Source organism: Eptatretus burgeri, chromosome 23 (genome assembly GCF_056783735.1).
Source record: "Eptatretus burgeri isolate ZD-2024b chromosome 23, Ebu_testis_v1, whole genome shotgun sequence".
NCBI classification, from domain to species: domain Eukaryota; kingdom Metazoa; phylum Chordata; class Myxini; order Myxiniformes; family Myxinidae; genus Eptatretus; species Eptatretus burgeri.
Window position 1 is genome coordinate 219,528 of NC_140983.1, and position 13,427 is coordinate 232,954.

Genomic DNA, 13,427 nt, shown 5'->3' on the forward strand with positions numbered 1-13,427 from the left:
GAGTAAGTGTGCTGGAGGGAAACTCGAAACAGAGAAGGGGGACAGGATTGAGGGTCCTGGAAGGATATTTCAAGGAGCTGTTGAACCGGGGAGAAAGCAACGACGAGTTGAAGCTTCCACGTCATGTTGAGGGGAGAATGGAATTGGTGGAGAGATCATGGAGGAGGATGTGCGGACAGCTGATTATGCTCTCAAGTCCTGTCATGAACGTACGGGAGAGGATTTTGGATGGGAGGACAAGGAAGAGTGTGGAGATTGAGATCAGCGAATAGGAACGGGTTTTGAAAGGATAGGGGGATGATGGCTGACATGTTCATGCTGAGACACTGGTGGAGAAGAGGTTGGAGGGACAAGATGAAATGGCATTGTGATTTGTGGACCTGGAGAAGGCCTACGACACCGTCCCGAGAAAGACGGTGATGGTGACACCGAGATGGATGGGAGTGCCGGAAACAGAAGTTTGGTTGGTGGAAGGGATGTACAAGGGAATGAAGGGAAGAGTTTTGGTTGGTCCGAGGATGTCCAGGGAGTTCGGTGTGAACATCAGTTTGAGGCAGGGAAGCGCTCTCAAGCCATTCATGGTTTTTGTTTTTTTTCGAGGTGATAGAAGACCTGTCTGCGATGGCAAGGTGATAGGCCCATAGACTCAGCTGCATGGTGGGATATTCCAATAATCTTGACAACTTGTATGGTGAGGCAGGGGAGCCAGCCCAGAGAGGAGAGCAATACTCCATCAAGCTGCAGGTGAAGGCCTTGCAGGTGGACAGAAGTTCAATTGTGCCAAGGAAGGATTTTGTTTGACGGAGGATGCCCACTTGGCGACCAACTTTGAAATGTAGCTTTCCCAGGAAAGATCATGGCAGATAATGAGGCCCAAAAACTTGAATGAAAGGACTTCTTCAAGAGGATTGTTGAGAAAGTAAATGGGTGGGATGGCGGGGGGGTTTACCCGACGGTCCTTTGGGAGAGACATCGTGAGAGTGTGAGACTTGTCAGGATTGAAAGACATGGTCCACGTGTGGGACCATCTTGTGATTTTGTCAAAGTCTGAAGAGAGGGAAGAGGTTGCAGCCTACCTGTCTGAAGGATGATGGATGTCATGGCAGAAGGTGGAGTCATCATCAAATAGATGAATGGGATTTTCCAGAGAGTCGAAGAGCTCATTAATGAAGATCAGGAAGAGGCGTGGGCTCAGAACGCTGCCTTGTGACACTCCAGGCTTGACAGAGAGATGAGGTGAGACCCTGCTGCTTGCCAGCTCCACTTTGGGGCACTCCAGATTTGTTTGTAATGATGATGGAGCTGGTAAGTGTCAAAATGAAATGGATTCTGGGGAGGATATTGCATGCAGACGATCTGGAGAATAAGGAGGAGATGTTGGAGGTAATGGGGAGTGGAAGGAGCATTTAGGAAACCGGCTCAAGATGAGTATGGAGAAGGCTGAGGTTATGTGGGTCGGGCAGCAGAGAAAGGGAATGACTATCAGGTTAGAGGGGAAGGTGATCGGACAGTGAAATTGGTTTGAGTAATGCCGTCCTGATGAGGGTAGATAAATCCGAAATCCAGATAGGCGGCTCCGTTTGATGTTTAACCAATGGTGATCATAAAATCTGTCTGATTGACACGAGTCACCAGGTTGAAGCCTCCGGTCGGAGTTGACGCTTTGGTGTGCGCTTGCTTCGTACTTTACGTCCATTGGAGATCGGGAGAGGGCTCATCACGCTCCACAAATTTCGATATTTTTAAATATATGTATATATCAAAAACGACCAATCACCATTGAACACATCTTGGGGGGAACAGTGACTGGGAATGGAAGGTTGGTGGTGGAGGTGCGGAGGATGATTCAGGTGGTGTAAATGTACGGAGGAGTATGGAGGGATTGATGGCAGACAGAAAAAAAAATATGAAGGGAATTGAAAGGTTAATTTCTGTCGTGCTGTGTAATTCTGGCCTACCTTTATGGTCAGGAGATGGTGACACTGACAGAGAGACAACAACAGAGGTTGCAGGTCCATGAGAACAACTGAGTCAGGAGAATCGTGGTGGTGAAGATGGTGGATCGAAGGAGGACGTTATGCACTGAGAGAAGACATTAGTGTGCCAATGAACTTGACACGGAGATTGGTAAGAATCTGGCTGAAGTGAGCTGGTCACGTGGTGCTGATAGGGGAAGGGAGAATGACAAAGAGAGCAGGTAGATTGAGGGAGGAAAAGAAGTAGACCGTGGTTGAGATGGGATGACTGTGCGAGGAGTGATATCAACAAGGTTAGCCTGGTGTTGGCTTAACGGTTTAAGGTTCAGGTTGAGCCCCTGTTGTGTTGATGAATGAACACCAGGTGGGTTGATTCAGCTTGTCATCCTTCCGAGATCAGCAAGAAGAGTTCCGGCTTCCTGGTAGCAGGGGCACTGCAATCCAGCAGCCAGCAGGCTCAGCACTGGCTCGGTTTGCACGTCATGGCTTATTGGCCCAGTTTCTTGATAGCAGTCTGAAAAGAACAATTTTTTTTTTAACTGCGACCATGAGCAATCAGGTGATCAGACTTTCTTTCACCACTCTCGGGCGAGTAATAAAATCCTTGCAATGTGTGAGAGGTTTGAAACGCAACACCATTGTTCGAATAACAAAGTGCATTGTTTTGTGGTGTAGTCTCTGTTCCTCCACCAACATGACAATAATCATATTTGTCATAATCCTGGCACAATGATGCACACAACGGCTGATTCACCGCTCTGTCCGCCTGTCTGCAGATTCACCGATGCAAGAACAGGTGGAAGTTTCACCTGAAACACGGAATCATGAACCTGAATGGCCGGGATTATGTTTTCTCCACAATGTACGGGCAAGCTGAGTGGTAGCGTGCACACCTGAGTGGATGATCACAGCACCTGGAAAATGAAAATTCACTAAAATCGTGATCAACGAGATACTGATAAACACACTCTTGGTTGGGTGAAATGTATCAATTCATTAATTGTTGTTCTTCAACATCATTTTGTTTTCTTTATTAAAAGAAAGAGAACTTCGTACCTGTCCAGCCCAATGTTTTGAAAACGTGAAGGTTGGCACCTGCCTCCGGCAGCTTTGTTAACCTGCTGCCCTTTGCCAATTAGCCATATCCCTTGTACAATTTTTCCAAAATTCTGGTTTTCATGCTCTCACTCCTTTTTAAAATCGACAACCAAAATCTCAAAAGAATCGTTCGGATTTTTATCAGAAGCAAAACAGCGCGTCCATCCCCCTCCCTTTAATTTTAGCCGCAAGGCTTGCTGGGAAGACCGTTCACATCCCTCAAAACCTCGAGTTTCATGGAAAGGGGAGCTCTTCAATCAATTTGGGGTCACGAGAAGTGGGTTGTCGGAGAACCCGGACCAGCTGGAACTTGAGTTTTCAAACGGTGTTGAGTGATCTATCGAAACAAGGTATAATGGGGGAAAACGACTCGAGCGATGACATGTCGGCCCCAAAAAGATAGATACTTGGTTTAACATTTTCATTCGGCATAACTGGACAAGGTTAAGCAAATCCAAGTGAAATCAACATCTCAGGGGTGGAACAGGAAGAGGATGAATAGGGTGAAGATTACAAGATCAAATGCACACATCGGTATTCCCTCATCCCGAGTTCATTCGAGAAAGAGAGAAAGAGATGGGCAGACAGACAGATAGAGAGAGAGAGAGAGAGAGAGAGAGAGAGAGAGAGAGAGAGAGAGAGAGAGAGAGAGAGAGAGAGACAGAGAGAGAGAGAGACAGAGAGAGAGACAGAGAGAGAAGAGAGAGAGAGAGAGAGAGACAGAGAGAGAGAGAGAGAGAGAGAGAGAGAGAGAGAGAGAGAGAGAGAGAGAGAGAGAGAGAGAGAGAGAGAGAAAGGGAGAGAGAGACAGAGAGAGAGAGAGACAGAGAGAGAGACAGAGAGAGAGAGAGAGAGAGAGAGACAGAGAGAGAGAGAGACAGAGAGAGAGAGAGAGAGAGAGAGACAGAGAGAGAGAGAGAGAGAGAGAGAGAGAGAGAGAGAGAGAGACAGAGAGAGAGAGAGAGAGAGAGAGAGAGAGAGAGAGAGAGAGAGAGAGAGAGAGAGAGAGAGAGAGAGAGAGAGAGAGAGAGAGAGACAGAGAGAGAGAGAGAGAGAGAGAGAGAGAGAGAGAGAGAGAGAGAGAGAGAGAGAGAGAGAGAGAGAGAGAGAGAGAGAGAGAGAGCACCCACATGTCAGCTGAGGCAGAAAGGAAAACAGGAAATAAAAATCGCAAAAACCACAGCCATGGCAACTTGCGGTGTCACCAAGCAGTGAAGCACAAGAATAGGAAGAGAGGAAAAAATAAAATTGCTGAAATCACAGGAACAGGTAAGAATGCAGATGGGGAAACATATCAGGAGCTTCTCTCACAGATCCGAGTTTTGATCGCAAAATGGTTTGCAAAGGAGACGGTGTCTCGGCATTTCTCGGCCTCTCGGTTCACGAACGCGCCTGCACGGACAGACGGGTTCGTAAAAAGTGAGAAAATGATTGAAATCAAAATTACCTTTCAGCACAAAATGAAAAACATTTCGAATGCAAAGTGTAAAACAAGAAAAAAAAAAAAGAGAAACAAACACTTGTTCTTAATTATCATTCGAGGCTACAACATCCAAAAACAAATGAGCAGCTCCATCGGGGTGAGAGAATGTCCAGGTAATCGGTGTGGAGACAGGTTTGTGCAGGTTTGTCCATTCACGTACCCAGTTCTATTTCGCGGTGTTTCAGGCGGAAGGTCGGATGTCCGAAACACATGCGGAAGATGAAGACCCCGAGACCACCAACATCCAGCATTTGCTCCGTCACGACCAAATCCTCATGCACAAGGTAGCTCTGCGGCAAGTATGTTCCCAACTGTGTGTGCACACGCCATCGCACAAATATTCTAGCGGAACTCGGTCGAGCGCATACCTACACCAGGCTGAACAGGTTCACATTTTGTATCCCACTGACAGGCCGGATCTGAATCTGGACCTTAACCAAAATCGAATCAGCTTGTTCTTGTCACCTACCTGTCACCTGTCACTTTCCGGATCGCCACGGTACAGGCTAACCCTTATTACTTCAGAACATTCTGGGTGGAGAAAAGGCATCAAAGGCCATTAATCGCCATCTGTTTGACGAAACGAGACATCATCGTTTGGAGAGGAGCACCGCTCCACGCCGACGACCACAAACAAGCCGGAACGCATGCTTGTGATGATGCCTCCCCCTGGCAGGCTGGTGTTAATGGAGGACAAAATTCTCCAACGTTTATTCCTGCAGATCACCCTGTATATAGGGTGACGGAGCAAGATCTGCTTTGGCAGTGTGCGTGCGAGGCCGGAGAATACTTCACGATCCCGGCTACCGCTCAGAAGCTCCGGAGCTTCTTCTGGGTCCACCCACACAAAGAGTGGTTGTGTGGCACGCACTATCCGCAGGTCAGAATCCACGTGGAAACAGGCAACGTGGCATGTGGGTTCATGACCTGCTGAACAGTGAAGGAGTGCATGTTGGATATAATCACTCAAACCTCACCGACCTCAGAGGCGTTGTATATAACTATGCAAACCTTGTTGTTGTGAAGTAGATCGAAAAGTCTTCGAGGTGGCATGATGATCGAAGTGTTCATTGGAATCACGTAGCATTTCTTCAGGGAGATGTCGTAATACGCCGTGAGGAGCTGCAAACATGGTCGGATGGGGGGGGGGGTGAAAGTAAACACTGCATGACATGGTGTGTACATAGTTACCTGCTCGGTTTGTTTAACGTGAGAAACTCAAACACAGAAACGAAGATTTCTCGAATCAAAAACCTCATTCAGTTCCTCAACTCACCTGTCATGGTTTGAAAAGGAAGAATGATCAATGAAAAATGTGCCCTCCTCTGGACGATTTCAGGAACTACACCGTTTCCGTGTGATGATATTGATTCGTATATTTATATTTACTAGCCGAAACCGCGTCACAGACGGATTCCGTTCATTCAACCACCCTCACCAGCTCAACCACACTTGAGGGACATGGACTGGACAGGGCGTGCTTGCCCCCGCCTACTCATCCCCCGCCCCTGCCCCATTCCCCCCTGCCTTCAATTTGCTTACCCGCGCCCAAAAATTTAATTACCCCAGCCCCGCCTCTTCACTCTCCAACCCCCATCTCTTGATTCCCTGCCACAGCTGCCCCCGGGCCCCGGCCCCTGTCCACCCCCTTACACTCAACCCCGCCTAATTCACCCCAGCCCCCGCCCACTCATCCCCCGTCTCCCTCTTTCAATTTGCTTTGCCCCGACCAAACATTTGCTTACCTTTCCCCCCGCCTCTTCATCCTCCGCCCCGCTTCTTCCTCCTCACCCCGTCTCAACGAAAAGCGTTTATTCTGCTTCAGAGTTGAAGTTTGACTCTTGCCACTATGTGCGTTGTACTCTTACAGGTACGAAGTTTCTTTCAGTCCAGGTCACAGTACCGAGAAAAACGTGACGCGACCGCGAGGAGGAGCACAAAATTGGTCCTTCAGTCTTAATATGTAGATAATAATTATACCTTCTGTCTCTCTATCGATCCAACAGCTCCATTTTCCATCATATATTATTTTGCATTCAGTCCCATATACTCTGTTTCATTGGCTTCCAAACAGTTGTGATGGTGATATATCAGTATCTCCATGCTTTGTTAGCTGGTTCTGTTGTTTGTAAGTCTTGTGTTTGAATCTTGTGTAATAATAATAATAATAATAATAAATAAATAAATGTAAGTAAAAATAAGAAAAGCACAACATCTGAATAAAGTAAGGAATAAGTAATCTCAGGATATGCAAGGAAGGAAGTTGAAAGTCATTGAAGTATCAATGTATTAATTAAATTGAGGTATTAATTGGTTTTTAGGTGGTAATTTAAATATTCCTTTATTTTCATCCTCGTCTTTGTGGATACATCTGGCCACCTGCTCCTCTGCTGTTTCTCACCCTCTCTCGGTTCTCCTCACCCACTCATTTGCTTAAGGTCATCTGCCATCTGCTTGGAAATCAGCAAACATTCCCGCTCTGAATAAAAAAGGTGAAAAACAGATCCCTGAAACGACAGACCAATCAGCCTTCCACCAATCATCAGCAAGGTTATGGATTCCATCATCGCTTCAGACATTAAATCACTCAAATTTTTGCCCTGCTCCAGCTGCCCCAGTCAACTGTAAGTGTTGTTGTTGTGAAGTTGACTCGTCGAGGAGCAACAACCGCTCAGCCGTGAAGTGGTCGGCCACACAAGCTCACAGAAACGGAGCTCCGAGTGCTGAAGCACGTAGCGCAGAAAAATCGTCTGTTGTCAGAAAAAAACACGACCCCAATTTAACAACACCAGATCAAAATAAGAAAATGCAAAATGTTTTTTTTCTGAAGTTTTTCTATTTTATTATATTTTTATTATTATATTTTTTTCTTGGGGAGGGGGCATGGGCTTGGGTTAAAAACATACAAATCCATAACTTTTATTCTCGAGCGTTTTCTGTACTCCCAAGACTTAAAAAGACGCCAAAATACACCGATAAAGTACCACAATGAGAGATCACAAAATCGCCAATTTATACTTCTTCTTCTTCTTCTTCTTCTTGTTCTTCTCTCAAAACAATGTAAAACTGTAGCCCGACCCACCTCAATAACGGCTGAAGCTACGATGTTCAATCCAATGGGACGAAGTTACTTTGTCTCTGGGCGAGTGCACGCAACCCAAAATTAAAAAATATATATAAAACATAAATCACTTTATTAGGGGAAGTAATTGAACGTTCATGTGGATTCAATGAAACCAGGCCAGGATCATGAGGTGGGGGGAAATAGATAGTGGACAGAACCATTCCAAATCATCCCACAAATCAACTGAAACAAGTAATAAAACAATTTAATCTAACAGATAAACTGGGTGTTGGCTTGTTGGTTAAGTGGCTACTTTGGGGCAAGGGTTCTGTGTTCAACTCCTTGTGAACTGCAGAATTAACTATCAAATGCATAACTTGTCACAATTGAGGATCTTTTTTTATGTCAATTAACATTTTGAAATGTTTCGCCATGGTATGGTAATTTATTGAAATTTATTGAAATCTGGTATTGGTGTGGCGCAGGCATGATGGGCCGAATGGCCTCCTCCCGTGCATAATTTCCTTGTAATCCTTATAATTAATATGCCACAGGGAGGGTTCAACGCAGGGCAACTCGATTGATTCCGGGCCGAGCTTGACTTAGCTCTGAGGACCGGCTGAAGGAGACGGGGCTTTATACACTCGGAAAGGAGGTGGTTACTAGAGGATATGATCGAGATGTTTAAGATAATGAAACGTGGAGATAAAATAAGTACAGATGAATTTTTTAACAGAGTCAACAGTAATGGGACCAGTGGCCATAACTTGACAGGAAAGAAGAGGAGAGTTAGGACGGGAGTCAGGGAGGGGACTTTATATTGACTCAGAGAGTGGTTAATGCACGGAATGTTCGATGTGGAAAGGTAGTGGCAGCAGAAGCAGGAGATAAGTTTAAATTAGAATTAGATGGGTACCTGGAAGTGATGGAGAGAGAGGGGTATGGGGATGTTGGTCGGAGTTTAGTATTGATGAGTGATTGTGTGCATGTGCACGGAGTGCTGTTGGTCGGAGTCTCGTCAAGTGGTGTTGTGTGGTTGATGTTGTGTGTTTTTTTAACCAAGCCCATGCCCCCAGCCATGAGGAGAAACCAAAAAATACAAAACTTCAAATAAATAACTGAACAAACCCACAAAAACACCATTAACAAAAAATTAATAAATTTTACATTTTCCTCTTTGGATCTCGTGTTGATAAATTAGTGTGGAGTTGATGACGCGCAGGCATGGTGGGCTGAACCGCTCCACCTGTGTTGGATTTCCTTGTAGATTATCCACATTCGAACAAATGATCCACAACAACTTCCCAATATCTACATATTACATACGCAAACAATGGTGGAGTTTTGATCTCTTTTCACATTCATCTCCCGCCACGCCGCCCAATCCCTTTCTGTCAGACTCCTCTATGTTTATGGATGAGTTTAAAAGATTAGTTCACAGTTCCTGTGGCAGGTAAGTGGTACAGGTGAGTGTTCTCATATTCAAAGTCCTGGGTTCAAATCCCATGTAATCCATTAATTAATATGTGAAATGAATGATTGATGGTGTTTGATGAAATGGTTGTTTGGATATATAAAACACCTTTGTGTGATGTGTTGGCTGAATGATTATCAGATTGTGGAATGTTCACCTTCTGAAAAACTGCGGCCATAAAGTGATCAAATGGGATGTGACGTCACCAACCCTCCTCTCACCTGTGTGCTTGTTGAAGCCCTGACTTGTAAAGAGTGGTGTTGTTGTCTGATGTGATGGAGCAACACAACGCATCCTCTCACCTGTGTGCTTGTTCAGGCCCTCACCTGAAAAGAGTGGTGCAGTTGTGATCCCATACACCCAATGTTTTGTGTTTTTTTGTTTAAAACTAAGATGTAAATTTTGAATGTTTCACTGAACAAGTGAAATAATAATTTCCCTCATATTTACAAACTTTACAACCACTTAATTAATTTACATATTAATCTTCACTCTAATGGAGTTCAGTGTTTGTTATCTCCTCCGAGACGAGGCGACCACGGAACACGAAACTCATCGATATTGTACTTCGTGTCGATTACTCTGGGATGTCGATTGTAATAATCATGATAATGATTTCACCGACAGGTATCTCACCTTTACTGTGTGAGTCAGGTAGTTTCGTGCATATTACCTTCGTGGTTTGACGTGGACATACGGACAGAGCATGAGCTGTGACCAATGAACAACAACTACACAAGATGAACAAACTCACCTGGGTGGGCGGAGTCTCGTGGGAGGAGGAGGAGTTTGAGGCGGAGCTTGTTTGACTCAGGTGAGCGAGAAACGAGACATTTTGTTGAAGCTCCTGAGACAGGTAAACCTCGACGCTCTTTCCATCTTTCCTGGGTTATACCAACACACACAACACCTGAGTTTCTTGTTTTCACCCAGCACGGAATCCCAGCACGGAATCCCAGCATGGAATCTCAGCACGGAATTTCAGCACGGACTCACAGCACGGAATCCCAGTACGGAATTTGTTTGTGTCTGTAGTTACCGTTGTATTAAAGAGAGCACTCACGAACCTCCATTACCTTTGCTTGTTCGTGGCAATCTTTGTTCCACGTGTTGTAATTAACACCACGTGATTAGTGAACGCCACGTGCTAACTGATGCGAGTACAGAGGCTATTCGTCACAATCACACTATTTATAGTTATAGTGTTGTAATTAAACTTAAAAGTGCTTCAACAACACACATAATTAAACTATACAAGGTCCTGTACTTATAGTAATACATTGTGTGAAGAATAATCCGTTATAAATGTTTAATTAATTGAAATAAACAAGATCCATGTATCCACGAGGCCTCGAGCCTTTCCCTCGATATTAACGTGCATTTCCCTAGCAACCACGTTCCTGTAACTCGTCTCCAAGGACGATCACGTGATCTCAGGACGCGAGCTCGATAGCCCCGCCCACTATCGCAAACTCCGCCCACCGCTTTTCGCCTCCAAATCGATCTCAGAACACAGTCAGTGGAGGGGGTTGCCCCTCAAAATCAGCACGGAACCGGATCTGAATCTGTACCTTCACCAAAATGGGATTTTGTTTGACGGAGGATGCCCACTTGGTGACCAACTTTGAAATGTAGCTTTCCCAGGAAAGATCATGGCAGATAATGAGGCCTAAAAACTTGAATGAAAGGACTTCTTCAAGAGGATTGTTGAGAAAGTAGATGGGGGGGGGGTTACCCGACGGTCCTTTGGGAGAGACATCGTGAGAGTGTGAGACTTGTCAGGATTGAAAGAATGTTCCACGTGTGGGACCATCTTGTGATTTTGTCAAAGTCTGAAGAGAGGGAAGAGGTTGCAGCCTACCTGTCTGAAGGATGATGGATGTCATGGCAGAAGGTGGAGTCATCATCAAATAGATGAATGGGATTTTCCAGAGAGTCGAAGAGCTCATTAATGAAGATCGGGAAGAGGCGTGGGCTCAGAACGCTGCCTTGTGACACTCCAGGCTTGACAGGGAGATGAGGTGAGACCCTCCTGCTTGCCAGCTCCACCTTGGGGCACTCCAGATTTGTTTGTAATGATGATGGAGCTGGTAAGTGTCAAAATGAAATGGATTCTGGGGAGGATATTGCATGCAGACGATCTGGAGAATAAGGAGGAGATGTTGGAGGTAATGGGGAGTGGAAGGAGGCATTTAGGAAACCGGCTCAAGATGAGTATGGAGAAGGCTGAGGTTATGTGGGTCGGGCAGCAGAGAAAGGGAATGACCATCAGGTTCGAGGGGAAGGTGATCGGACAGTGAAATTGGTTTGAGTAATGCCGTCCCGATGAGGGTAGATAAATCCGAAATCCAGATAGGCGGCTCCGTTTGATGTTTAACCAATGGTGATCATAAAATCTGTCTGATTGACACGAGTCACCAGGTTGAAGCCTCCGGTCGGAGTTGACGCTTTGGTGTGCGCTTGCTTCGTACTTTACGTCCATTGGAGATCGGGAGAGGGCTCATCACGCTCCACAAATTTCGATATTTTTAAATATATGTATATATCAAAAACGACCAATCACCATTGAACACATCTTGGGGGGAACAGTGACTGGGAATGGGAGGTTGGTGGTGGAGGTGCGGAGGATGATTCAGGTGGTGTAAATGTACGGAGGAGTATGGAGGGATTGATGGCAGACAGAAAAAAAAATATGAAGGGAATTGAAAGGTTAATTTCTGTCGTGCTGTGTAATTCTGGCTTACCTTTATGGTCAGGAGATGGTGACACTGACAGAGAGACAACAACAGAGGTTGCAGGTCCATGAGAACAACTGAGTCAGGAGAATCGTGGTGGTGAAGATGGTGGATCGAAGGAGGACGTTATGCACTGAGAGAAGAGATTAGTGTGCCAATGAACTTGACACGGAGATTGGTAAGAATCTGGCTGAAGTGAGCTGGTCACGTGGTGCTGATGGGGGAAGGGAGAATGACAAAGAGAGCAGGTAGATTGAGGGAGGAAGAGAAGTAGACCGTGGTTGAGATGGGATGACTGTGCGAGGAGGGACATCAACAAGGTAAGCCCGGTGTTGGCTTAACGGTTTAAGGTTCAGGTTGAGCCCCTGTTGTGCTGATGAATGAACACCAGGTGGGTTGATTCAGCTTGTCATCCTTCCGAGATCAGCAAGAAGAGTTCCGGCTTCCTGGTAGCAGGGGCACTGCAATCCAGCAGCCAGCAGGCTCAGCACTGGCTCGGTTTGCACGTCATGGCTTATTGGCCCAGTTTCTTGATAGCAGTCTGAAAAGAACAATTTTTTTTTTAACTGCGACCATGAGCAATCAGGTGATCAAACTTTCTTTCACCACTCTCGGACGAGTAATAAAATCCTTGCAATGTGTGAGAGGTTTGAAACGCAGCACCATTGTTCGAATAACAAAGTGCATTGTTTTGTGATGTCGTCTTTGTGCCTCCACCAACATGACAATAATCACATTTTGCATAATCCTGGCACAATGATGCACACAACGGCTGATTCACCGCTCTGTCCGCCTGTCTGCAGATTCACCGATGCAAGAACAGGTGGAAATTTCACCTGAAACACGGAATCATGAACCTGAATGGCCGGGATTATGTTTTCTCCACAATGTACGGGCAAGCTGAGTGGTAGCGTGCACACCTGAGTGGATGATCACAGCACCTGGAAAATGAAAATTCACTAAAATCGTGATCAACAAGATACTGATAAACACACTCTTGGTTGGGTGAAATGTATCAATTCATTAATTGTTGTTCTTCAACATCATTTTGTTTTCTTTATTAAAAGAAAGAGAACTTCGTACCTGTCCAGCCCAATGTTTTGAAAACGTGAAGGTTGGCACCTGCCTCCGGCAGCTTTGTTAACCTGCTGCCCTTTGCCAATTAGCCATATCCCTTGTACAATTTTTCCAAAATTCTGGTTTTCATGCTCTCACTCCTTTTTAAAATCGACAACCAAAATCTCAAAAGAATCGTTCGGATTTTTACCAGAAGCAAAACAGCGCGTCCATCCCCCTCCCTTTAATTTTAGCCGCAAGGCTTGCTGGGAAGACCGTTCACATCCCTCAAAACCTCGAGTTTCATGGAAAGGGGAGCTCTTCAATCAATTTGGGGTCACGAGAAGTGGGTTGTCGGAGAACCCGGACCAGCTGGAACTTGAGTTTTCAAACGGTGTTGAGTGATCTATCGAAACAAGGTATAATGGGGGAAAACGACTCGAGCGATGACATGTCGGCCCCAAAAAGATAGATACTTGGTTTAACATTTTTATTCGTCATAACTGGACAAGGTTAAGCAAATCCAAGTGGAATCAACATC

At 45.5% G+C, this 13,427-nt stretch overlaps 2 protein-coding genes and 1 long non-coding RNA gene across 3 annotated transcripts in view; 2 read left to right on the forward strand and 1 right to left on the reverse strand.

Annotated features, from left to right (window-relative positions):
* Positions 1 to 3,027, forward strand: part of LOC147007883 (transcription initiation factor IIA subunit 1-like) — a 98,897-nt gene extending 95,870 nt beyond the window's left edge. Inside the window, exon 10 of the mRNA XM_085866097.1 lies at positions 2,753 to 3,027. Within this exon, the coding sequence (XP_085722223.1) occupies positions 2,753 to 2,860 (108 nt within the window). The 3' untranslated portion in view covers positions 2,861 to 3,027. The remainder of the gene's footprint in view (positions 1 to 2,752) is intronic.
* Positions 3,028 to 4,073: 1,046 nt separating this feature from the next.
* Positions 4,074 to 9,974, reverse strand: LOC147007886 (uncharacterized). The gene is made up of 6 exons (XM_085866100.1): positions 9,850 to 9,974; positions 9,317 to 9,421; positions 5,569 to 5,679; positions 5,027 to 5,487; positions 4,718 to 4,868; positions 4,074 to 4,466 (listed from the first exon to the last, which is right to left on the reverse strand). Exons 2-4 carry the CDS (start codon positions 9,387 to 9,389, stop codon positions 5,117 to 5,119), a joined length of 555 nt encoding a protein of 184 aa, XP_085722226.1. The 5' UTR covers positions 9,390 to 9,421; positions 9,850 to 9,974; the 3' UTR covers positions 4,074 to 4,466; positions 4,718 to 4,868; positions 5,027 to 5,116.
* Positions 9,975 to 10,576: 602 nt separating this feature from the next.
* LOC147007887 (uncharacterized) lies at positions 10,577 to 12,909 on the forward strand. The gene is made up of 2 exons (XR_015053760.1): positions 10,577 to 11,116; positions 12,634 to 12,909. It is a non-coding gene; the product is annotated as an uncharacterized LOC147007887 (long non-coding RNA).
* The last annotated feature ends 518 nt before the right edge of the window (positions 12,910 to 13,427 follow it).

Coding starts and splice junctions, on each gene's coding strand:
- LOC147007886 (XM_085866100.1), bottom strand. CDS start 9,389: ATGCGTTGTGTTGCTCCATCACATCAGACAACAACACCACTCTTTACA. Junction 5,680..9,316: donor GGGCTTCAACAAGCACACAG/GTGAGAGGAGGG, acceptor CCATGTTTGCAG/CTCCTCACGGCGTATTACGA. Junction 5,488..5,568: donor ATCTACTTCACAACAACAAG/GTTTGCATAGTT, acceptor TTCACTGTTCAG/CAGGTCATGAACCCACATGC.